This window comes from Pongo abelii, chromosome 4 (genome assembly GCF_028885655.2).
Source record: "Pongo abelii isolate AG06213 chromosome 4, NHGRI_mPonAbe1-v2.0_pri, whole genome shotgun sequence".
NCBI lineage: Eukaryota > Metazoa > Chordata > Mammalia > Primates > Hominidae > Pongo > Pongo abelii.
The window spans coordinates 111,053,467-111,079,961 of record NC_071989.2 but is presented as its reverse complement, the minus strand read 5'-3'; the positions used below and the strand labels follow the sequence as shown (position 1 = coordinate 111,079,961).

The 26,495-nt window shown below is 32.1% G+C and overlaps 2 protein-coding genes across 26 annotated transcripts in view; one reads left to right on the top strand and one right to left on the bottom strand.

Annotated features, from left to right (window-relative positions):
• GIN1 (gypsy retrotransposon integrase 1) overlaps window positions 1-26,495 on the top strand; it is a 156,376-nt gene that overhangs the window by 52,769 nt on the left and 77,112 nt on the right. The gene's annotated exons all lie outside the window — the stretch shown is intronic.
• Window positions 1-26,495, bottom strand: part of PPIP5K2 (diphosphoinositol pentakisphosphate kinase 2) — an 81,107-nt gene that overhangs the window by 9,979 nt on the left and 44,633 nt on the right. For 4 of the 25 annotated variants that reach the window (XM_063724207.1, XM_063724208.1, XM_063724197.1 and 1 more), the window contains 10 exons: window positions 25,826-25,967; window positions 24,851-25,074; window positions 19,886-20,013; window positions 19,198-19,312; window positions 15,401-15,508; window positions 15,195-15,311; window positions 12,991-13,158; window positions 9,800-9,973; window positions 8,462-8,534; window positions 2,241-2,381 (listed from right to left, as the gene is read on the bottom strand). In XM_063724207.1, the coding sequence (XP_063580277.1) occupies window positions 2,241-2,381; window positions 8,462-8,534; window positions 9,800-9,973; window positions 12,991-13,158; window positions 15,195-15,311; window positions 15,401-15,508; window positions 19,198-19,312; window positions 19,886-20,013; window positions 24,851-25,074; window positions 25,826-25,967 (1,390 nt within the window). Of the gene's footprint in view, window positions 1-2,240; window positions 2,382-4,430; window positions 4,622-5,831; window positions 5,895-6,766; window positions 6,887-8,461; window positions 8,535-9,799; window positions 9,974-12,990; window positions 13,159-15,194; window positions 15,312-15,400; window positions 15,509-16,264; window positions 16,310-19,197; window positions 19,313-19,885; window positions 20,014-24,850; window positions 25,075-25,825; window positions 25,968-26,495 lie in introns of those variants that run through there. The other 21 variants (XM_054555768.2, XM_063724191.1, XM_054555787.2 and 18 more) reach the window with 11 other exon arrangements.

Genomic DNA, 26,495 nt, shown 5'->3' with positions numbered 1-26,495 from the left:
TTTCTTTGCTATTCAAAAATAATGAGAAAAATAGAGGCTTTAGAAGACCTGGGTTTTAGTCTTGCTTGACCACTAATTCATTGATTTCCTCAACTGTCTTTCTACGATTTTTTCTTTAAACAGTAAAGCTGTTCTTAAGTGAAATCTTAAATAAAATAGACCAAAGCAGATACTCTGGTTGAAGCAGCCATGAAAGACACAAGCCCCAAATATTCAGCATCTTTCTCTTCCTCATGGAATTTCCAAAGACTCTTGGGAATACAGTTTGAAGACCAATGAACTAGATTATCTCTAAGGTTTGTCCAATTCTATGAGCCACATTAAGTACATTTACTTTCTCATCTAGTTCTGTTAGTAACTAATTGCATGAAATTTTAAGATAGCTAGAGGGACTGAGGTACAATTTGTATCCATGATATAGAGAAGAGCTAATTAGAAATTAGCACAACTGGAAAAAGAATCTAATATCCTTTGCCTCATTAATATCCTTCAATAATACACTCTGATGAACTGAATTCACTAACCACAAAATGAATCCATCAAGAGTACCACAGAACAAACCTTAAAATATTATCTTTTTGTAAATATTCTACTAAAATTATCCTTTCATAACAAACACGTCATTACTAATTCTATTACCTTCAAATCATTCACTGCGAGTCTTCTAAAATCTAAATAATGTTGAGATCTACCCCTAAACTCTTATTTACTAATTAGAATAATTATTTAATCTCTATTTTAAGATTTCAAATCCTTGCCCCAGGGAAGCAATGAAACATCATTAAGGGTGAAGGGGTAAACTAGAATTTATTCAGGTTCTCTACTGCATTCTGAGGTAACGGCATTGTCCATTCTATCAGGTTATTGAGAATATAAAAGGAGATGACCACCTTCATTTTCCTGTCTCTGACCTTTACCACTTGGAGAAGTTATTTCATTTGGAGTATTATCAATTCTCAGAATCGGATACATTTATATGCAAATTTTTAAATTAAGACCTACTTCCTAAAACCATCCCTAAAGTGAAGTATTTTAGAACACTCACCAGTATACATCTCTATTACTGTTAATGATTGAAAGCTGGCCTCTACTACCAAAAATGGAAGAAAAGGGAAAGGTCACTAGTTTGTATAAATGCAGGGGGTATCATTTAGACAGAATATAAAGAGAATAGAGCACTCTAGAATTATACGATGTGATGGCCCAGGAAAGAGAAGAGAATGACAGTCAGACATAAAAGTGGTATTCACTCCGAGAGCGCTAATATCTCATTTTATTCTTGAGCAAAATTTATTTACAGCACTCAGAAAAAGAGGAATGATATACAAAGAAAGTTTGTCACTTTCTAAGATATGACTAGAATAGTAAGATTCTTAGCTCTAAGCAAAGCACTCTCTCCCAAAACTAATGCTTTCCAAACTGGAATTTCCCAAGTACTGAGGAATCCTATAGAGCTGAAAACGACAACTGGCAGCTGACTTCTCACACCTAAAAAGGAAGCCTTGAGCATTTCCCAAAATGATGTCCCTCAGAATAGTGCCACATGGTATTTAATGTGTTACCAAAAAAGTGTTTTCTAAAAAATAAGTTTTGGAAAATCTGGGTTATACAGCTTTCTTTACAGAAGAACGTCAGCCTTTTATATGCTAATGTAGCTATACCTCTCCAAAGGGAGGTGGGATATAACATAGTTTCTAAAACTTATTTAACCATGAACATCTTTTCTTCAAACACACAAATTAACCTCTTCAGAATGTTTTCTGAGATACACAATTTGAAAAATTGTTGTCCTAATTTGCTGTCTTTAGTTAAAAGCTCTTTCTAACTACTTACCAAAGGTAGTCAGGAGATAAGTGTATATGAATGGGTTAATGTGGACTGATATTTTGCAGTTTTTAAAAACTTTGTTATAAAATGATATACAATAGGAATATGAGATTTCTAGCAAACATAGTTTTAACAAAAGACCACAACCCTATATTTTGTTGACTTCTACTGCTATTGGTTTTTTGTTTTTTTGTTTTTTTTTTTTGGTAAGAAGAAAAGATTTTGGCAGAGAGTAAAAAAAAGAGGTACAGTTCACATTACACCAAAGAATTCCTAATAATGTCCCTTTATGCTCCTTTGTACTCCTACTCATTACCACTACCTGCTTTTATGTTATTATAATTCCTGTTATATTCAGATAGTATGTAGTTGCCCAGCAACTAAATAATAACAATGAAAGAAAAATTTCCTACAAATTTCAGCGGTCTTCCGTGGAACGTCAGATGATGGAGAAGCAATGGAAGCAAGAAATTCATCCACTTGCTTTAAAGATAGGGCATTATGAAGAGTTTCTAGAGGACAAATAGATGGCACCATGGAATACAATTCAAAGCCTAGAAGAGAAAAAAACCAAAAACAAAAAATAAAAGATGGATATTTTAAAAATCAGTAATTAAAAAGGAAGACTACTGCTTAGAACTGGACAGTTTAGGTCTTTTCAATCTATTACATGCAAACACACAATATCTCTGAAGTCATGACACCAGATGCTATGCAATATGGAGCTGGAACAAGATGTGACAAAGATTTCTTTTTAAATGTAATCATGTAGTATCGCATGCACACAATTTCATTCTATATTGGTAAAATCTAAGAATAATACTTTAAAAAACGTAGGGGGAAAAAAAAAGCAAAGAAATACAAGTTTTCAGTTTTTATTTTTTGAAGTCAGGTCTATTCAATAGGTGAATAAACTGATGCCACATGATGTATCCCTGATGCCAGGACGCTAACAGTAAGTTCTTGTTGAAAAATTATATAATTACTTGTGAATAATTATTTTAGATACTTTTCCAGGTGTGCCAAGACCAATGATACTCTCTAGTATGAACTCCAAACAACATTCATTCATTCATGCTGGAATAAAAATTCCAAAACGTATTTCACCTACCTTTACTGAATTAACACATAATTATATTACTAGGAATCACTGGCTGTGTAAAGTTAGGCCAAGTAAAAAGCAATACAAAATACAACTATGTTCCTATTTAACAATGGCACAGAAATACAAAAATTTTATGAAAACAACCATGCAAATATGTATTAATACCATCAGTGAAACAAAAGCACTTAAATACACAGTTTATGTTTTTAAACAAATAGGATACAGGTTATTCACTTTTTTAAAAAAGAAAATTGCCTGTTTATTTAAACTTTATTCAACTGAATGGCTTTTAAAATTGCTTTCATATACTGTTAAAAATAACGAGTCTTTCTGCATCTACTCTTCCAAAAATTCAAACTAATTTCCCGCAGTTAAATACTTATAATACTCAAATAAAGTTTTATATAAAGTCAAATATCATTAAAAGTAAAAAATTAACCTCAGACTGCAACACTCTGCTCATTTTTAAATTGACTGATGTTTGATTCATTTAAATATTGAAGGAAATATTGACCCAAGAACTGCCTAATTCTCAGTTAGAACAAGGAAACTTTGGTTAAAAGAGAATCTAATCTTCCTAGGAAAATAACCAAAGGACTTGCAAAACTGATATGTCTGATTTTCAGGTGCAAACCAAAGCATGACAGAACATTACACATACTTTAAAAACAAAAACAAAAACAAAACTATACCATAACAGCAGCTAAAGCACCTAAATTAAGCACTAAAGAAATTAGGCTTGCACAACTGTTACATTTTTTAGAAGTACAAGATTCATGCAAATGAGCGCAAACCCTTTCTTTGCATTACACTAAACTTAACGATGAGATCTTTTCTTCTTTCCTCACAAAGTTTATAAATCTTTTATAGCAATTATTTTATTTCATTTGCCTGCTAGATTTTATAACAGGCAAATGACAATATAATTAAGTTCCTCTAGACTACATTTTTTTCCACGTATCTTTAGTAAACTTTTCCTTTAATGCACAATGAAAGGGTTAGCGCAGCAATTTAAAAAGCCACCCTGCTGACATGTTTAGAAGCTATAAAAACATACCACTGGAGCCTAGAAATTCCACAGAGGAAACGGACCAGCACCTATAGAGGTGTAGGTGTTCTGCACAGAGGCCCAGAAAATAAGGTAAAGCACTGTCAGAAGATACTTGTTTCACCATGTTCCTTGAACTAAAGATGAAGGGAGGGGTAAGTCCATGATATGTGTTAAAGATGGAAATAACATGAAAGGGGAAGTAAAAAGTAAAAGGAAGAGTCAAATGACAATTCATACGACAGATAAGACAACACAGTATTAAAAAAGGAAAAAAGGAAACCTTAAAACTCAAAAGAAATATTTGTAGAATAGAAAAGAATGCATCTTATGTGCATTTGTATGTGCGGGAAATCCACATTTTTAAAAAAGAGCCTAAACCAAAGGAATATAAAATTACTCTATTTTCTATTAAATTTAACATAAATATTTTTCATTTTTAAAAACCTTCAGTTAAACACAGATTCTCCTAGATGATAATACCTCAAATACTGGTTTTAAACACACAGCATCCAGTACAAAAACTATGGTCTTAAACCTTCAATGTCTCTTCTTAGAATTTTTGTGGCTTCTGTTTTTCTTGTGACTTCTGTGTTTCTTCTAAGAGGTTCTTACGCATGTGGTTTCTTTAGAAGCTGCAGCTGTATCAAATAAGAATCACTTTCTTCAAAAAGTAGCATTTAAACAGCTACAATGAAGGGAAAGCACATTAAGCTTTAAGGCTAAATTTTTACTTGTTGAGGATGAGATCTTCTTATTCCACCTTCAAGAATTATTAGTGCACTGTTATTTAGATGTGTTGTTAATCCAGAAGGGGGAGAATGACCATAAACTTGTGTTGAATCCTTCAGCTTCATAAAAATTTCTGAAAGATCTGACTTGAGTTTTTGAAAAGACTTACTTGCAGTTAAAAAGAAAAAGAGTTCCAGGGATAAAAGTATCTTCATTCCATGTATAATACAAGCAAAAATCTGTAAGTTCTCTTTAAAATTCTTTGATCCTGAATTATTGTAAAATGATCAGTAAATATTCCCTCTTGCCCCACAATATCAAGCTCTATGTTAGAAGTTGTGATGCTGCAATAATTCCTTTTACAATAATGGTCATGAAACACTTTCCTATTCAGCCTCAAAAATGGAATTTAACAGAATTGGGTTTCTAGATCTTAACTTAATCTTCCTATCAGGAGTCCTCTAAATTTTAAGAAAAAGCAGTGGTACTAAAAGGAATTGGTTGCTTGATAATAGCAAACCACATTGCTACACAAGAACAAAGTGAATGCTGGACAAAGTTTTCAGAGTGCTCCAGACCGAACAGGGTTTTGCTTTAGAAAAATAGTCAGGAACAGATGATGTTATACAGTGAAATATGCATCACCAGGTGCCCAAGAATTTTTCAAAGACACATCTTATTTGGCTGTTTGACATGGGTGGCTCTGTATTTTTGTTTAAATATCTCAATAAAACAACCATGTGATCAGAAAATTAGGAAGAAAAAAGTTATTGAGAATTAAGAAAAATTAAATAATACTCATTGTAATTAAAAAATTTGTGTAGACTGATCATCTAAGAAATTAGAAGAAATTTTCAGGTGTTAATTTAGCATTAAAACTCATCATCATTGTGGTCATTAAAAGTTTGATGAGTAATGTTAAATTATTATGTAAATTACAGCTGAAAAGGGAGCTAGACAGTATCAATAATTTGGGTGAATAAAAAGTTGGAATTGTATGCCAATTGACATTAAGGATGAAGAAATGAATGATACTGTATACCCCACATTTTGAAATAAAATAAAAATAAAAAAGGGATGAAGCAGGGGAGTATCTTTTAAAATAAAAGCAAAACGTACCATTGGTTGGGTGTCGAGCAAATGAGATAGAAAACCTTTTAACAGCAGAACCGCGTGTGGCGTCTAAGAAAGAGAAAAACAGGTACCTGAAATTCGTAACAGCTACAAAAAGAACACTTAAAAGAAAGAGGGGAAAAACAAATATATGAGGAGGTTAGAAAGGTGACATGCAGAAGGGACAATGAGAGAATGTAATAAGGCAAATATTGGTTAAAAGAAGTTAACTAGCTTGATGACAGAGGAAAAGTGTCAAATGAAATACACAAAAGAAAGAAAAGCAAGATGAGCTGGCAATTCTGGTAAATCCATGTTTTACTGTCTAAAATAAATTTGCTGATAAATGAGAAAATGTTTTAAATAAAGGTGATCCTGAAAGAGCTAGAGCCACTTCTCTTAACAAAAGGGACACGCTTCCATGAGCCTTAAAAAATTCTTAATATTCAAACTTAAGGTATATTAACAACATTAAGAGGATCTCCTTCAGCTAGGGATCCTAAAATATTCTCATCCTATGTTTATTTTTATAAAAATATTACCAATATGATATTGTCCTCTACTTATAAACATTTCACTCACTTTAATTAGCTCAATAAGTAAAATAAGTGTTAACAATAAGTTTAAAAGATCAAAGAAATGCTTGTTCTTTATAATATAGACTATCAATTATCTAAAAGAAGAATACACATAATACTGTTCTAAGTTTTCCATTTCAACAAACTTATTGTACAAGTACTGTAAATCTAACTACAATTAACTGTCTGATGAAACATGGATCCAAGTTGTAGATAACAGAGAGCACTGATAGTCATTTAGGCAAAAGATGACAGGATTTCACTTGAATCAGTCAGTGGCCTTAGATTTGCCTTTGAGAAATACTGCTCATGGGTGTGTGCATGGGTGTAGGTATGAATCTGTGTGTGCATGTGTGCACATACCATCTATGCAGCCAGAAGAGGTCAGCTTTTTACGATGAGTACGAGCATAATCCTGTAGGTTAGGTGCGCTTGAAGAACCCCCGAGCACCGAGGTGCTAAACAGGCCCGCACAGTGAGACCCTGATGGGAGTTAGAGAAAATACATACACAACGGGTGTTCTTCCATTCACATTGGGAATTCATGCAGCATGCAATTAACATGGCTCTTACCACATATAAGGCAACCTTTGGAAGTGCCTTGAACAGGCTCACAATATTCTTGTAATTTCCTAATGAGGTCAGTTTTAATACAATACTTCTAAACACCACTATCATTTATCATAGGTACAAATGGGGTAATTTAACATTAGACAAAATGTTATCTTTGAGAAAAAAAATATGTCCATATAATAATTATACATATACATCCTAAAGTATTAAAAACACTGCCATAAAAATAACTTAGAACAAGAAAGGACTCTATTAATCAATTTCCAAGGGCAAGCCATATCTTAAAAAAAAAAAAAAAACCTCTCCTAGCACAAATTAAGTCATATAAAATCAGTATTTTTAATGTATGTCTATAAGTGACAAATCTTTCCTGATGCCCCTGAATTAAGAATTACTACTCTTTCTTATGAAATAAAGTATATCAAAATTTATTTATTTGTGAGACCAGGTCCTTTTCAGTCATTCAAGGCCTAAATCACTTTAAATACTTAACAAATGACTTAAGATCTTAATTAATAAGACCCCCAATGAAAAACATTATTAGCAAATAAAACAGCCAGTATAAACTGATGCTCAATTTGTAGCAAAAGTTTTTACATCCAAATAACACTTTCATCACTGGGGAAGGATTAAATAAATTTCTATAAAATATACTACAATACATCAATAAGAAGGAGTAATATATAAATTTCTATAAATATACTGTAGGAATATTAAAAACTATCATTACAAGCTATATGAAATTAAAGAGAGATCCTCAAGTATGTAGGTATCAACACAGTTCATATACTTAGTACAGAGATCACAGTACATACATAAACTTACAATGAGACCTGTTTTTGCCTTTATTAAACCTATTGGGACAACTATTTACAGAAAATAATACGCCACTATCTCATAGTTTATCAACCATGAGCTTTAAACCAAATGAGTTTAGAAAGGTCTTTTCCAATGTTGCTTTGAGTGTCAGCAAAGAACCAATTATGTTCTATAGGTTAATAAAGACTGAGACTGCCACTGTGCATTAGTTTTGCTTGGTTTTCCTTACGAGCTGCTCAAAGGAAAATTAATGTATTCATATAGGGTTTGAAGTATTCTGTACTTTAAAAATATTTTTAATCAGAAAAATGGAAAGTCCCTTTCTGCATGCAGTAGCATCTTTTCATCTTTATCAACTGGGAAAATGAAGTTTCCTTCATAAATTAACTTACAGAGTACAAGATTAAAAACTAGCATTGGCAAGTGAACTAAGTGGTTATCATTGCAGGCATCCAAAAGGGTTATGTAACAAAATTAAATGCTATCTCTTCTTCATTTTATCAAAACTTTATTTTGAGTTATACAACTCAACATTTCTGAATTAGTACACATTAAATAAAAACTACAGCATAGCATTTGGTCATGCTTTCACCAAAGAGTTTTACATGTGTGCACAATAGTGAGTTTAAGAAGGGTATGGAACACAATTTCCTTTACACCACATACCTACAGTAGGATTCTGCTTCTGTTCCACAAGAGTTCTTGGTGTTCGCAGGTAATTAGCATTTTCAGATACAACCTGCATAAGGAATCCAAAATAAATGAAGTAAAACAGTAAAATAAATTCAGAAGTCTATACTTCATATGCAGCCTGTTCCAGACAGACAAAGGTTAATAAGCTGTATGATAAATATTAGTAGAAATACATAAAACATGAAAGATCATGCAAGATCCCCTTCTGAAGGGAGTCCATTTCATGAGGTCCTTGCAATGAAGTGGTGCGAAGCAGGCATTCAGAATGAAACATCATGTATGAAACAAGACAGATGAAAAGAAGCAATTAACAGATTGATATAATTTCACTCTTAAAAGAAGCCAAATGCCCACTCTTAAACAGCTCCTGTATTTGAAGGGGGAAAAAACAACTACAAACAAAAGAAAGGACAGACAGAGACTCTTGAGATCACCATACAATTATTGATCCATGCATGGGCTTTATCAGAGTAACCTTTAAATATTCACAGCCTTAATGGATACCATAATCCCTTTTCCTATAGTCAAATGCATTATATTTCCAAAAGGAAATTACTGAAATTATCAGAAACCTCATGTGTGACAGTAGACCTTCCAATGTAATAGAAATCATGTATATTTTAAGTTTCCAAATGTCATCACAGAAAGTCCTTCTGAAGTCATTTTATTTTGACCCATATTGTTGATGGGCACATATGCAATTGTTCACTCTTAAAGAGAACATTAAAATATTAAACAGTCCAAAGAAAAACAGACCATGTATTCCTTAAATTAGATACTTCCAAATAATGGAATAATGAGGAAGAAAATTATCAATATTCGATATATCCTGCTAATTAAAACTGGGCCTCATAAATTCTGATATTTTAAAAAATGTTTACCTTCTCAGCAAATTTCAAATTGAATCTAATTTTTTCAATGATGGAAGAAAATATTAATACATTTTCTTACAATCAAATTACATAATTTGTTTCTGAATGTTTTAAAAGACAAGTCAAAAAAGATTTCTTTCATTTTTAAATAATTTTATTAACAAGGTAAAATTCCAGGAGAATAACATTTATTGATTGTTTTTAAAATCCTGGATATTTGGGACCTTCTCAGTAAAAATACTAAACACATGCCATGTAAGTGATTTCTTTCCCTCGAATATTGGCAGATATCATTAAGTATTTTTAAATGAACTCAAAATTAAAAAACAGAAGGATTTACTCTAATGTGAAATACAAGGGATTAGATGTCCTCAAAGACAGCTGTTTGTTGCTCTGAATGCAGGGAGGAAAAATGTTTAATGAAGTAAAGTTTAAAAACCTGTTGCCATGAGCCAAAAATACTGGATGTGAAAGCCAATGATTTGGGGGAGACAGGGGAAGAAGTGATTTGTTCCCCTGATCTGCGTCTTCGACGCCCAGTACCCACACCACTGGTATAATGCAGCCAGGTACCAGTACCCTCTGGGCTAGACACACTCAGGGGGCTCTCTTCCTGGAAGTGAGAAAGGGGGCAAAAAAAAAAAAAAAAAAAAAAGCAGAGCATGCAAAGTTAGATACAACAGAGCCAAATGATCAGAAAGAAAAAAAAATACAGTTTGTTCATATTTGCTTATTAATTTTTTTAAAAAACTATTAAACAGCAATTTGGGAGCCAAATATTTCACTATTTGAGAATTTGATAGGAATGACTAATAAATCTAATTGTATGTGATAACAATTATGGAAACATTTTATTACCTTAAAAGACATAAAATACTTATACTGCTTCATAATTGTCCCTTCCCTGTTAAAACTGGAAATATTTTAGTAAGTTTCTTTTTTAGCAACTTTTAAAATATAAAGGTTTTCTGCTTAATTTTAGATATTCAAAAGATTTTGTGCTATTTTGGGTGAATTTTTCAACCCAAGACACTAAAGAATTGTGCAAAGGGTCAAAGGGATTTCAATATACATAACTTAGAAAACTAAATCTGTCTGCCTGACATATTTAAAAAACTCAGAGATCATAAGATGGACTCAAATTGCACCTGTTTATACTTTCAAGCTATCTATTTGCCCCCTCCAGAGATATTTACAGATTCAGTAGGCAAAACATGCAGCAAACATTCTCATTTTACATGTTTGCATGTTCAGGTTTCAGAGAGTGAGGACAGAGTAAAATCTACTTGCACAAAATGAAGAGAACAGTCTTTTTCTCTGTGTGTCTTTTGGAAGTACAAACTTCTTATATCCATGGAGATGATGGATGCTGGAAAAAGTCTTCAAGATTTTACTTGAGTAATTTACCTTATGGAAGTAAAAGTTTAGCATGGCACAGAAATAATCTCTTGAAATCAACTAAGTATTTATGAGAAAAAGGTTTATAAATGTGTTTTGCGTTTTAAAGATTAACAAGGGCAGTGATTTTGTTAGAGGTTTTATAAATATAGATGAGTTGCAAAATGAAGACTTACAATACATTTTGCTGTATTCAGTGTTATATAGGCTTTTTGGAGGGCAGAGGAGAGGGTTTAATGGTGAAATTCTGAATAATTTGATTAACTATAGATTGCTTATTCAATAACACATCAAAATCACTGCCCTCACACAAACAGTAGTGTAGGTTATATTAATATAGCTTATTTCCCAAATTTTCTGAAATTAAGGATACCTGAACATAATCCCAGATATTTCATTTTTTCCATTAAGTTATAACAGAACAAATAATTCCAAGTTCTATAATTGTTAAATACCCTCTTTTATAACCCTTTTCTTTTGTAATTAAAATATCACATTCAAGGGAACCTTAACGACTATATAATTTCCATTATAAAGTTATAAGGATCTACTTTATGGACAGATTTTTGCCTATATAAAATTGTCAAACTGGAGCACATACATATTTGAAATTTGAGAATCATAAAACACATGTATTTGTATAATTTGGGGCTGTAGAAATGATCACAATTCTTTTTGTTGTTTTTATTCTCACCCATCAAATGCTAAAAAATGCTATGCCTAATTCTTCAGAACTGGCATATTTAAATAATGTTTTTTTCTAAAAGTTGATGGTTCTATTTTAATTTCTTCGTTTACACACATATACACATACATATTGTATATATATGTGTGTATTTATTTATTTATTTTTTGAGACAGAATCTCGCTCTGTTGCCCAGGCTGCAGTGCAGTCAGGGGGGTGATCTCGGCTCACTGCAACCTCCACCTCCCAGGTTCAAGTGGTTCTCTTGCCTCAGCCTCCCACGTAGCTGGGATTACAGGCCGGCACTACCAAGCCCAGCTAATTTTTATATTTTTAGTAGAGACGGGGTTTCACCATGTTGGCCAGGCTGCTCTCGAACTCCTGATCTCAGGTGATCCACCCGCCTCGGCCTCCCAAAGTGCCGGGTTTACAGGCATGAGCCACCACGCCAGGCCCCTCTTCCTTTATACTTTTACTAGAGCATTTAGAAAACAGTTATAAGCACTGACCTCAATCAGTGCTGGGAGACTCATCCTACAGAAAACAGAGATAACCCCAAATAAAACTTATTTAAAGTATTAAAAATGTATACAGGTGCTAAAGCTTTATTTAACAAGCTTCATTCTAACTGCTAAACTTTCCTTTTAAATGTTACTTTATTAATTATTTAAATGTTTTTCTATTAGAGAGCATAAGAATTATTCTAACCTATTTATAGATCTTAATATAAAGGTAAAATTTTTGATTATATTATCAAATATTCAAATTCCTATATAGACTTTGCAATTAGGCTAACAATTTAGAATTTCATTTCTTTACCTATAATATCACTTGAATCAGTTATTGCTAAAGCATCTCCAGCAAATGCTCTCTACTCTTTTTTTTTTTTTTGAGAGAGTCTTGCTCTGTTGCCCAGGCTGGAGTGCAGTGGCGTGATCTCAGCTCACTGCAAGCTCTGCCTCCTGGGTTCACGTCATTCTCCTGCCTCAGCCTCCTGAGTAGCTGGGACTACAGGCGCCCGCCACCACATCTGGCTAATTTTTTGTATGTATAGTAGAGACGGGGTTTCACTATGTTAGCCAGGATGGTCTCAATCTCCTGACCTCATGATCCACCCGCCTTGGCCTCCCGAAGTACTGGGATTACAGGCATGAGCCACCACACTCGGCTTGCTCTCTAACTAAAATTATTCTTGATCCATTAAATTAGGCTTTTAAAAAAATTTCGTTATTGAAGATCAACCTAATGTAAATATTCCTAATGTAACAAGACAAAAAAAAGCATTCATTTTTCAAGTTCCTAGAAACAGCTTATTTTATATTTGCATTCTTTTTTATGAAAACTATATGTAAAGCTCAACATTCTAAAGCTAATCTATTTTTGAACTGCCTCTATATTTTTTGTAATTTATTTTAAAATAGATCAAATAACATTTAAAAATTTGTTGGTTTCCCAAGCTCCACAATTAAAGCTGTATTTTCTTTTCTGTTTTATTAAAATATAGTTAGTTTACTGTATGAAAAATGTGTTCTGATACACATACTTACATCATTTGTAGCCATCTTCCTAGACCTTGGAAGTGGAGACTTCCTGTGTATATGAATTGGCTCTGATACCATTGGTTTAAACAATATCACAGCTCGATCAACTTCATCTCTCTTAGAAGTATGTGGTTCATCATCATTATCAATTTTAGAAGGTCTCCTGCCTTCATTCTGTGAGCAAAGAATATAAAACACTTTTACTATTCAGATTTAAGAAATCTCTTCTGATGAAGAGATTCAACTACCACTGGTAGAGGTACTTGAAATACATATACAAGTTTCTTTACTCAGATGAATTAACATTAATTGAACTCTTCTAACAGTTTAGTATTATGCTGTGTACTATGAGGGAAAAGGCAGAGTCTCTGAGTTCAAAAATACATATACTCTATGGAGAAATTAAACAGTAAAATGACAATTAAAAAACCACATAAGACAAAGTGTTTTATTACATTTCATCAAGTGCAAGAATAAACAAACAATAATAATAAATGACAGTAAGAAATAATAGAGATGAGCTTTGTTATATAGGAGTCTCATCAACCTGAGCACGAACTAACAGCACTTGTATTTATATATTTTAGAATATTTAAATCTATTCCAAATATTTCTAATAAATGTGATAACTGCATTAAATGTAACAATCATTCAATGACTCATTAAGCATTTACTAAGTGTATAACATGTGCCATGAATTGTACTAGGACACAGATGAATAAGACACAGTCCCAGATTGCAAGAATCCTCCAACATAGTATGGGAGACAGGCAAGCTAAAAATTTTTATATCAAATATCCAACTATAAGATAATGCATACATTGGACCATAGTAATACAGTAAAACACATATTTTAAAGCAATAAGAATGCACAAACTAAAACTAAATGCAACTACATTGATGAACCTCATAAACATAATATTGGCCAAAAGAAAATAAGCTGAGCACATAAAAACCCTCATCAAATTAAGGGTTACAGAGAATAAAAAGGTACTTCTTTAATCAAATAAGGGATATCTAAAACTTGAAGGGATCATCACAGTTAATAATAAAACACTGAAAGATAAGAATGTCCACTACCACTAAATCTATTCATCATTCATAGATGATGTTACGATCATATACATAAAAAATCCAAATGACTCTAAGGGTAAATTGTTAGAATGAATAACAGCATATATCAAGTTATAAGTTTGCTAGCTATAAAATTTTTATACAAAACTGAGTTAAAATTTAATATGACAAAACAAAAAATGAAATTTAAATAAATCATAAATAAAATTTAAATTTATCATAAATAAATCATTTATGACAGCATAAAAAACTATAAAGGAACTAGGAATTAATCTGACAAAGATGGTGTAAAACAATTATTTGGTGCAAAAGTAACTGTGGTTTTTGCTATTATTTTAATGAAAAAATAATGATTTTATCAAAAAATATAAAGTATAGTTAAATAAACTCAGAAATATACCAAGTCCTTAGACTAGAAGACCCAGTACTGAAAAAGTATCATTTTTCTCCAAATTGATCTGCAGAGTAATGGTAATCTCAATCAAAATCTCGAAGAGTCTTCAGAATATTATAAAATGATCATAAAATTTATATGAAAATGCATGAAACATGAAATATTCAACATAATCTTTAAGAACAACAAAGCTGGAGGAGTTCTGTACTCAATATCAATATTTATTATAAAGCTATAATAATTAAGACTGTGGTACTGGTAGAGAGAGAGACAAATAGAGCAATCAAGTAAGACTAAAAATTCAGAAACCAACCAATCAAAATACAGACACAATATGTCTGCAGTATTAGATGCAGTACTATAGGCGGCAGAAAAAGGATGAACCCTTGAATCTATGATACTGGGGCTTAGTTATTCATAGAGCGAAGACAACAAAACTGGACTGCACATCACATGTACTACATCCAAAAAAGTCAATTTCGGTGAATTAAAGGTTTAAGGTTATCCATTCTAAACACGGCCTTAAAATTCAAACAATCTAAACAAAAGATAAAATTCCTAAGTATTCCAATATGCATAGAAGTGTAGTCTATACAAATCACACTTTAAAAAATTTAAACCATTTTCCTGCTTAGAAGTTGAAATAAGAATTATTTATAGTACATTATAAAAATCTCTTATAGAAACCTCATGAAAATCTAGAACCATAGTAACTAAGCACTGAGAGTTACACCTTCATTACCTCTCTGGAAGCTGGTCTATATCCATAGCCAGATGGTAAATTTTTGTCTTCTTCACAACCTTTGGCTCCTGGACTAAAGTGTAATTCAACATGAAAGCGTTCTTCTGAGGAAAGATCCTAAGAAATATGACAGAACATTTTCAAAATGAGAAACTTTAAGCTCTTTATTTATGTCAGGTAAAACACAAGTCAAGAGCTCTGTTTACCTTATTAGGATCCTCATAAAGCATGATAACAATCTGAGTCATGTAGTTGAGCTCATTGACAACATTTAAATAATCCATAGCTCGTTTCCACTGTTCATCCTTTGATTCCTGAACAAAAAATACATGTGGTAAGCATTTTCTCAAACTGTGTTACTTGAAAGTCACTTTATTGTCACTATGGTAGCTTGTTTAATCCTAGTGATACCACATAAAGTGAACACTTATTATATGCAAAATTTTAAAAAATAATTCCACTACATTTAAAAGTCTTAGTAAGTTATTTAAGCTTGTTTTGATAAAATATTTTAAAAATCTCTACAAGTTTGAGTATCCCTAACTTGAAAATCCAAAATCCAAAACCCTCCAAAATTCAAAACTTATTGAGCACTAACATGACACTCGAAGGAAATACTCATTGGAGAATTTTGGGTTTTCAGATTAGGGATGCTAAACCAGTAAGTATAATGCAAATATTCCAAAATCCAAAAACAATTCCAAATTCCAAAAAACTTCTGGTCTCAAGCACTTCAGATAAGAGATATTCAACCTATATTAGAAGTTCTAGTGGTAACGTTTTTTAACCGCTTATACAAAATGAAAAATAAATAATTTCTTGAAATATGATAAACACTAATGAATTCTGAGGGTAAGAGACAGTTTTTAACCTTGTTAAGTTCCAAAGTACCTAGTATAGTATCATATTTCATAACCACAGAATACTATCCTATAACAGGAATGCCATTTTTTCCCACCATCATATAGTTCATGTATGCAATATAGGCCTATCAACAAGTATCCCTATTACACTGAAGTGATATTCAAAAATCAGAAGAAGGAGGCATATGTAAATTCTATTGATCTTACCATCTCCTTCACCATTCCTCCATCTTCATTCTGAGAATCATTGGTCTTTAAACATGTAATCATAGAGCATCAGAACTGAAAAGGATCTTAGAGAACATGTACTACAAGCATTCAAAGTAGAAAATTCTATCTGAAAAGGCAAAACTACTCAAAGTAAAGTCTATAGTCAACAGTTAACAGGATCTACTTAAATTATACGTACATCACAGATAAATTTCCTTTGTTGTATACTATGTAATTACATTACAAATATATAAAAGCACAACATTTCCTTTTTGTATACACTAAGAGTATACAATATTATGGACTTTAGTACAGAATGCACCTTGTTTTCAAAGCAAATTATAAGACCACACATTGACTGTATGCTTTTTAAAATTCAGCATGTATTTTATTTCTATTTTAGACATTATACATTCCGTGTGTGTGTGTGCGCACATGCATGTGTGCAAGTTTAGGAGGTAGTATGTGAAAAGATGTATTTTTCTCAAAATTGATAAGGGAAAACATAAATTAGCATTACTGAGTTTCACTAAATGTAAGTTAGCACAAATGATGAGTTTAAATACTGAAAATTTTCATTAGGTGAACAGATAATTGATCTTGTGATTTTGTGATACTCCAGTATTAAGAACACCATTTAATGTCTAACTCAGTGTTGCAGTTATAGATTTTGCTAGGTCTTCTCCAATAAATAGATAAAATTAAGTAATATTTAGTAGTAACTTCCAGAATGGAATATGTAAGAAGACACACAAATATCTTTTTATATTAAGGCCCCATTACACATATTCCTGAAATCTTATTTATAATCTTAGTTCCTTAACAAACTTTACAAATAATTCTACAGAAAGATTTTACCCAGTCCATTTTGAATAATCAAAAATTACAAAGGGGAATATACTGAGTAAGATTTTAACTATATTACTTACAGATTCTTACGAGGATAATAAGAGTTGGGATAATGAAAACAAAACATTTTGGTAGACTTTAATTTTCACCTTAGTAAATACACGTAATTATTTTTCCCCCTGGAAGCACTGATTTTTATAATAATGAAGTTGTTCAGTTTTTGTTTTAGAAATGCAGCCTGAATTCAACATATGCCCAACAAACTCTAGATCCACGGCTACCACCCTAGTCCAAATGACATCTTTTTGGACGACTGTAATAATTTCCTAACTGGTTTCCTCATACCCACTTTCACCTATCTGCTGTCCACACAACAACCAAAGCCACCCATTTCCCTGCTTAAAACCTTTCAATGGCTTCCCAATCCAATTAGAATACAAGGCACTGGCTCTTCAACCATATCTGCTGTCATTTTATCCAATACTTACTACTATTCTCCAACCACAGGCTTTCTCTCAGTTCCTATATTACTCATGTTCTTTATACCCTCTATATATGTCAAAAAGGACCATGTAAGAGATGTATCTCTCCTCTTCACAAACAATTCCATCAATACTACTGGATATACAAGCTTTTGCCTTGCTAATTAAGGCTCATTTTTTTTTTCCACTAATCCACATACTTATGCAAGGATGTCACTTTGCTATTCTTTAGTGGGACAAAGAAGAAACAAAAAACCAGAAGAAAGAACATATGGATTTGGAATTTTAATTGGAATAGAACTTTGAAACACCCTTAGGATAACTTTGATTATAATTACTCTGAAGGACCAGTAATAAGATTGATTAGGAAACAGACACATACAAAATCATCACTATATATGTCACTGCCCTTCTTTTAAAAGTACATAAGAAAACAAAATTGAGTTTTCTTTTATAGATCACTTTCTACACAGACGTGCATAGATGCGTATACCAATATACGCACAGAAAAATAAAAGAACATTCTTATCTTTTGGCTAGTTTAGAGATGACTGATTTAGATGAGATTCTGGACTTCAAGTAGTATTACTCTATTACAGCATGGCACTGAGTGGAGGGGGTGGCACTGAGGGAGATGTGAAGTGAGTTTTGTATGTGGGAAGAATACAAATTACTGTGGCAAATAGGTATCACTGTGGCAGATTTTGTGTTTTCCAAAGATGGCTGACATACACATTCTATTCTACATACTCTTCTTACAATAGGACAGGGACACTCAGCCCATCTGGTGCTGTGGGTTGTTTTCTCTCCTTCTGAACCTGGATGAACCTCTGTGATTGCCTCAACCAAGAGAGCTCAGCAGAAGTGATGCTACATGATTTTAGAAGTTAGCTCATAAAAATGCCATGCACTTGCACTTTGCTCTCATAGGAAGCTCACTCGTGGAACTCAGGTGCAATATTTTGAGGAAGCAGACCACATGAAGAGGCCAGATGAAGGTGTTCTGGTTGATAACCGCAGCTGAGGTCCCAGCTGACAGCCAACATGAAGCACCAAACATGAGAGAAAACCCTTGAGATTATTTGAGACCCAGCCACTGTCTGACTACAACCTCATGAGACCCTAAGTGAAACTTCGTAATTGATCCTAGTCAACACTCTAAACTGTATGAGATAAAAATGAAATGACTGTGGTTGTTTTAAGCCACTAAGTCTTGGTATGTCATTGACATAATAGTAGATAATAGTAGATAGTACATAATAGTAGATCAGTGCCACAATGTCTAACCAAACACCAAGTTCCATCAATTCTGACCCCTAAATGACTCAAATTCATCAGGCTTCTCTTTACTGCCACCAGTCTATAAAATCACCTAAAATACTTTATATTATTGTTTGCTTAAATGTATCGTCTCTGAAGAGAACATCTTTATCCCTAAAATCTAGCAAAATGCTTGGTAAATAGTAGTCCCTTGAAAGACGACATCAAGTAGTAAAACTTAAGGATGAATTACTAAAATTTCACAGTAAAAACAGCTGTTAGTGATTTAATTACAAAATTAAATATATTTGTTAGACTGAAATAACTTATTCTACTTACATTGCATAAGGCACCATAGCGAAGAATAGACAGCAAAGAATGTACATGACTTTCACTGGTAAAATATAATCTAGTACGAACATGACGTTCAGGAGACAGAACACCTCTAGAATACCTAAAATTAAAAGCAGACAGTGTTCAAACATAACCATATAATCAAAAGCTCACTAAATATTGAAATTATTTTCTAAAATTTAATTTAATTTCACTAGAAGTAAAAGACCACAAAAATCTATTATTCTTCCAACCACAATAGACGAGTTATCTTAGTATATATTTTTCTAACATGACGCAAACTATAACTAACTAGGACCTCTGAGAGTAGTCAAAGAATAGACTTAATATTAGCTAAGTACACTGTAAATAGGTTATTTTATCTCCTTTAGTAGCAATGACAGAGGTTATAGACCTAAAGATGTTCAGACATTAATGCTGCTAAATGGGGTACACATTGATGGTCCTATGTGAACGATGACCTATATTCCCTTTTCCCCACTCACCTTAGTTTTCTCTAAAGTGGAGCCAAAAATAACTTTGGTTGGAAGTTAATAGAAATACCTAGGTAATATTATTTTCACAGTATGCCAATGACACACTTCTGACTTCATAGGACCATCAAAGTATAATTTAAATTGAAGTATGCAAAAATAGATGCCTAGAGATTTAAATAACCAGTACAGTTTCTTACACAGGATGAAGTTTATTTACAGTGTCATCATCTTGTGTCCTCTGAAGGTCTGAGCGAATTTTTCTAACCAGAGGAGTACAGTAGCCTTTGGCAATCTCCAGTTTTTCAGCTTTAGTTATACCATATTCCTGAGCAAAAAATACATGACATTAGAAAAAGGATATAATGACAAAGTACTCTAAAAAAATACACTCCTAAATTAGTCTAGTGAGAGACAAATATTTTATCAAGCCTTTTTTGAACGTTGGATAACTCCGAGTTTGCATTTTTTGCAACTGCAAATGTATGATTTTCAAACTATTAAGTATAATTGGAAGGATTTTGTGGTGGAACTGAACAAAAGCCAGTAATTTCTGAAGGCGGAGAATGAATGGGTGAATGTAATTTTTATGACTAGTATTCACTAAATCAGTGGTTTTAAATGTAAAAACAACCCTAAAAGAAAGGTGGATTAAGGCCACAAACACTAAAGCACAATATGTAATAAATATATGAAAAAAATTAAACCTTGAGATTTCTGTCTTTCCAAATGTCAAAGATTTAAAAGACTAACACATTCTTCAAAAGCCTTTGGCCAATATTTTTAAAGTTTTAACTGGAAGTGAGCAAAGATTCCATGAAATTATCAAATTTAATGACATAATCATTATGAGTTAATTGGATTTGTAAGGAATTAGCACAATGTGAAGTGTCCAGAAAACATGGCAATTTTAAGAGTAATTGCAATGAAAATTTTAGTTCAAAGTGGTAGAAGAGGAGAAAGGAAGAAGGCAGAAAAGAGGGGGTAGAGTGGGAAAGAGGGAGAAAAGGGAAGAGGGAAGAAACACACATACCTTCTCTCTCCAAGTTCATTCTAGGATATTTCAACTTAAAGGCTATTTCCTGCTACTAGATACCTCCAGAAAGATTCACATGGAATAACATCAGTACAGACAATAGATCTTAAAACTGCCTAATAAAGAAAATGCTGACTGATTACAGATGAAAGACCTACGAAAACAGGACTTCCTGGGGTCATTTACCTTAAACTAAAGCTAAGGTGGTTCAATAATCTTGCCAATGTAGGTGACTATATAGTGAATATGCAACTGTGTATTTATGTGTAAACAAAAGAAAAATGTTAGAATTAAAAAATCATCAGGGAAATAATTTTTTTTAAAATTTGTTATTAGCAAGATGTGAGGAAACAGGGATTTTCATACACTGCTGGTCTGGGTAAAAACTGATTAAAGATTTCTGGAGCTACAGAAATGATCTTGAGTGAATGGAAAGACATGTGTAAAGAGAGTGAAACAAATTTTAAAAGTCTAGATTTCCAAAGACAAGTTGGTTAAATAAATTATTCTCACATTCACACCACTCAGCCATTGGGAATAATAATGTATATATAGCTTTATTGGCATGGAAAGAAGTTCTTTATGCTAAATGAAGGAAAAAATTAGGTTGTAAAATAGTATGCTTTTTCTGATTCAGTTTTCGTAAAGAATGTATTTGCTATATATACGCATTTATGGAAACAATTATATGTAAATGAATTTAAGGAAAGAGGCCTTTAAGAATATTCCAAAACATTGATATGTTTTTCTTTTGTTGGTAATGTAATAGTAATTTTTTTGCTCTATTTGTATTTCCTAGTTTTATTACAAAGATATATTACTTTTATAATCAAGAAATTTCTCTCTTCAAAACAGTGACATATTTTGCTCATCTGCCTCTATCAACTAGGACCAAATAATTTTTTAGATATGCAAGTTCTCATATGTAGTTACAATATTTGTGCCACAAATAGAACTGATTAAAATACCAGCTAAGGCGACTTGAAGGCTTTCTATGGTGATTTCAATGAGAATGTCATTGAACTGTCTTTGGGAAATGCTACTATAAAGAACTGTCTGCATTTCATAATCTACAGATAACCAAACAAAACATCTTTAAACTTCAATTAATATGTGTCATCTCAATTAAGATAATTTTAATATCAAATTTGGTCTTTAAATGTTTTTATTTACCACTATACCATCATGGCTATAAAGCATCATTTTTAAACCAGGGCCCCAATTTTCTGAGGATTAAGCCTGGTTAAAAAGTGAAAATTTGATTCTATTGTAGCATAAACACCTATCAGAACTAAAATAGACTGTATGCATCATTTAAGCCTAGAAATGACTGGAATTACATAATTTACATAGCACAGACATAAAAATTAATCAGTCAGTGTAAGAGTAGAAACTGATTTTTTAAGGCATAGTATCATTTTGAAGTACACCAGAACATATGTATATACATTTCTCTTTTACAGTGATACCCTGTTAATCTACATTAAATTATTCTAAACAAGTTAAAACTTTGTATTATTTGGCTGAGTCAAGTCTTGAAGCTGGAAATATTATTTGCTTCAAAACTATGTATGCAAAATTTTATTTTTTTCCATTACGGACCACATTTTCATTATAAATTACTGCAAATATGTTTATAATTGTTAGTTATCTTCTTGGTGATTGAAAATACCTGCCTTCTGTCCACAGTTTTTGTATTTATGAGGCCTAAAGTAACAAAGCAAGATAATATTTATTGAACTGATTCAACACTCTGAAAAAAAAAAATCCAAAGTTTCTGTTACAATAAAGATTGTCATATGAAAAAGTTAGGGAGATAAACCCAAAGTTGTCCTCTCCTCAATTTATAAAATAATCTCAGGACAACAGGGAAGCATATAAAAAGACCTCTTGTTTTAAAACTATGAATTTACCAAAAATAGAACTGATTTATGTAAACTTGGGCATAATTTTATCTGAAGAGTCAAACGATTTAAAAAATAACTTACCCAAGAAAAATAATTTTAGAGTTGTCTTCAAATAAATTATCAGACCGTCATGAAGATCTAACCTAACTGCAGCAAAGAGAATCACCATAACAGACTGAGAACAGCTGAGCTTGAAGAATTACTTTGATAGATACAAATGATGACTCAACTCCTTCGTAACACACTAATCTTTAGCGCTTCTTCTGGTATTTAATAAAATTTATTATAAATATTTAAGTCACAAGAACATGGTGAGAAATATCTTCAACTATATAAACAATACACCTGAAATACATACACCATGTAAGGAGGAGAAATGACCGTCTACAATACTGTTAACACTTGAGTTTTCTTTTTGGCTCAACTCTCAGAGACTAATTTTTCATTCCTAGTTGTAAAATATTTAGTATATATAATGGAAACAGTAGAGGGGTGAGACTAAATAAGCAATGCAATGGCACAGACATGGTTATGCTAAACATTAGACAAAGCATTGTGTATTTAGCCTCTGAGTAGGTGATACATTTAGATATACTGAAAGCCCACCTTGAAAAGTGCTTATAGCCGCCATAAATATCTTAAAGTCTTGTATTCACAGCTAATTGTTAAAAAGCATACTTACAAACCAAAACATTTTTATTATGCAAAATAAAACTTGTCTTTTACAGAATAAAACTTAACCTTTTTTCATTTGCTAAATGAAAGAAATTGTCAGGGAATGAGTCCTGTTTCCTAAGTAAATGTTTCCTAAAGGCCTAAAGACATATTCGTAAAGTCTGAGGTATTTTCATACTCTTTTAAAAATAATTTCTAAAATCACAGATTCACACAATATACCTAAAATTGTCTATATTATATATCTGATCAAATATATAGTTCTCCTTCATGTTGAAGAAACAAGCTAATTGTTAACACGTACACAAATACCTATAGGTAAGTTGTACAATTGTCTGAATTCTCAGTTTTTCAAAATCTATAGGTTTTCCTGTACTGTCTACAAATATTAGGAAAGGGACAGTTATTTTAACCATTCTTATACATGGGTATTTATAAGTTAGGCTTTTTGAACTTTTTTTCATAATCTTTATCTTTTTCATGTATTTAATATTTTCCTGCTTTCAAACTTTATGTAGTCCACAGTTGGAATATCTGATCTACTCCAACTTCCTCTTTACAATATCCAAATAATCTTGTACTGAGTTGAAAAAAGGTTCAAAAGTGACATCTGGAACTTTGTTCTTCTAACATAGTCCTGATCTCAATATGTTTTGTAACTTACCCCGTTATTATCAATCCAATTCTCTGCTTAATTGCATTTTAGTTATTTGAATTCTTGTTACACCTTTATTTTTATTCTCCTATAATGAAAAGACCCATGTCCCCCAAAAGAACAACTATGTATATCTCGACCTCTAAACACTATTTTCAAAATACTTTTGCATAAAGTAAAAAGACTTGCAAAAAATTTTATATAAGACCATAACTCTTTATGTGTTACTCCCCACATATTTCCATATAGAGATGGCAGATGCAAAACAGGTGTTCAATAAGTACTTAATTGATTTATTCCATACTGTTTTCCATTCTTTAGTTTGTTCGCATATTATTATTCTTTAAGAGTATCAATTCTTAAATTAAAAAAAAACTTTACTACCTTCTTATGGCAGTGAGAATACTCTGTATGCTACTATGATGATACATGTCATTATAAATTTGCCCAAACCCATATGTACAACACCAAGAGTGAACCCTAATGGACTATGGACTCTGGGTGATGTGTCAATGTAGGTTCATCAGTTATAACAAATGCACCATTCTTGTGGGGGACAATCATAATGTGGGGGAGGACGTGCTATCTATGGAGGCAGGGGCATATGGGAAATCTTTGTACCTTCTGTTTGATTTTGCTGTGAACATAAAACTGCTGTAATAAATATAGTCTACTAAAAAAAAGTCACTGTCATCAAACTATTAGAAAATCAAATAATGTGATCAATATAACCATAAAAAGCTTAAAATATAAATTCATAATTACCTAATTTCCTGTTTAAAGTTACTGGTTTTCCAAGGACACGAAAACCAACTACCTTTTTATCCACCAACAGACATTTTAAAAGTATTTTTTCAATATAATAAGAAATTGATTCTTAAGAATGACTTACCTGAGGGATAACAATATCTGCTAATGCCTTCGAAAGCCTATATAATTCCATTGTGTTTTCTAATTTCAAGGAACCATTATGCTGGACATCATATTTTATACAGTCATATATGTCAGGGATTTTACTAATATCATATCTTCCATTCTTTGTTTTAAAGTCTTTCTCTAACTTGGACCATCTACGTAGCATAAGCTCCAATGTTTCACTATGGTAGAGCTGAATATCTAAAACAACATAACGTTTTTAGTTTATGCAACTTAAAAATCTGATTTAGAATATATATTAATATGTTAATAATTAGAAACTTTTTAAAGTGTCAAAAATACAACTATATGAAGTTAGAGAGTTACTATAGGCATACACTACTAGCAACCATATATTTTTTAGACTTAAAGGGTTAGGAACTAGGCTTAGACTTTTTCCATATATTATAGACTTTAATAACAATAAGAAGAAAAAGAGCAACAATTTTAACAAAGCTCTTTTAAGCTCATATATTTTCAATTTTCAATACTGTTATTTTTATTAGACTCACATAACTAAGTGAATAGGCAGACTAGCAGAGGAACATTAGACATTAAAAATAGTCCAAATGATCCATTTTCTGCCAGAGAAAAACCCAAGATGCCAAAGTTGTCTGAGTTACTAACCAAGTAAGCTTTGGGGCCAGAGCCTAGATCACTTTCCTGTTGCTTGCTCCTTCTTATTACCCTGTCTACTCACTGCTTAACTATATAGCAATGCTGCATACTAAGATAATTAAATGAGAATATTTTATTTTCTCTTTCATGCTGTCATGGATAAAAACCACTATAACTTAGCCATTATTTTTTTACTTGATATACATTAACTCATACTATACATAGCTCTCAAGAGAGACTTGATTTCTTACAACAAGATTGGTGCATCATATATTAAATGCTTAATTGAACAGTAACTTTTATTTGTTCTATGCTCTAAGAAAAACATATTTACCTGATGATTTGGGATCTTCCATTCGATGTCTGATTTGAGAAGTCAAACTCTGAATTAAGGAATAAACTTTATCACAGGTCTTCACAGGGTTTTTAATTAAATGCATTGATTTGATAAGAGAAACGCTTCCAGATGGAGTAAGCTACAAATGAGTAAAGTATATATTTTATATCTGGTTATGCCTAATTGTCTAAGAGAACAATATACATATACAAAATTTTCCAGTAGCTGGAGAATAATTCCATAGCAGAAATTAAAATGACCACAAAATACAGTTGACCCTTCAACACCACAGGTTTGAACTGCAAGGGACCACATATATGCAGGGTTTTCCCCTAAAAGTTACACCAAAATGTACTGTTTCTCCTGCCTCCCCTTCTACCTCCTTCAACTCTTCCACCCTTGAGACAGCATGACTAACCCCTCCTCTTCCTCCTTCTTTTCAGCCTACTCAATGTGAAAATAAAGATGAAGACCTCTAAGATGATCTACTTCCCCTTAAGGAATAGTAAATATATTTTCTCTTCCTTATAATTTTCTTAATAACATTTTCTTTTCTCTAGCTCATTCTAGAATTTTCTTAATATTTTCTTTTCTCTAGTTCCCTCTATTGTAAGACAAGAGTATATAATACATATACAAAATACTGGGGAACTTCCAGAAAGTATGT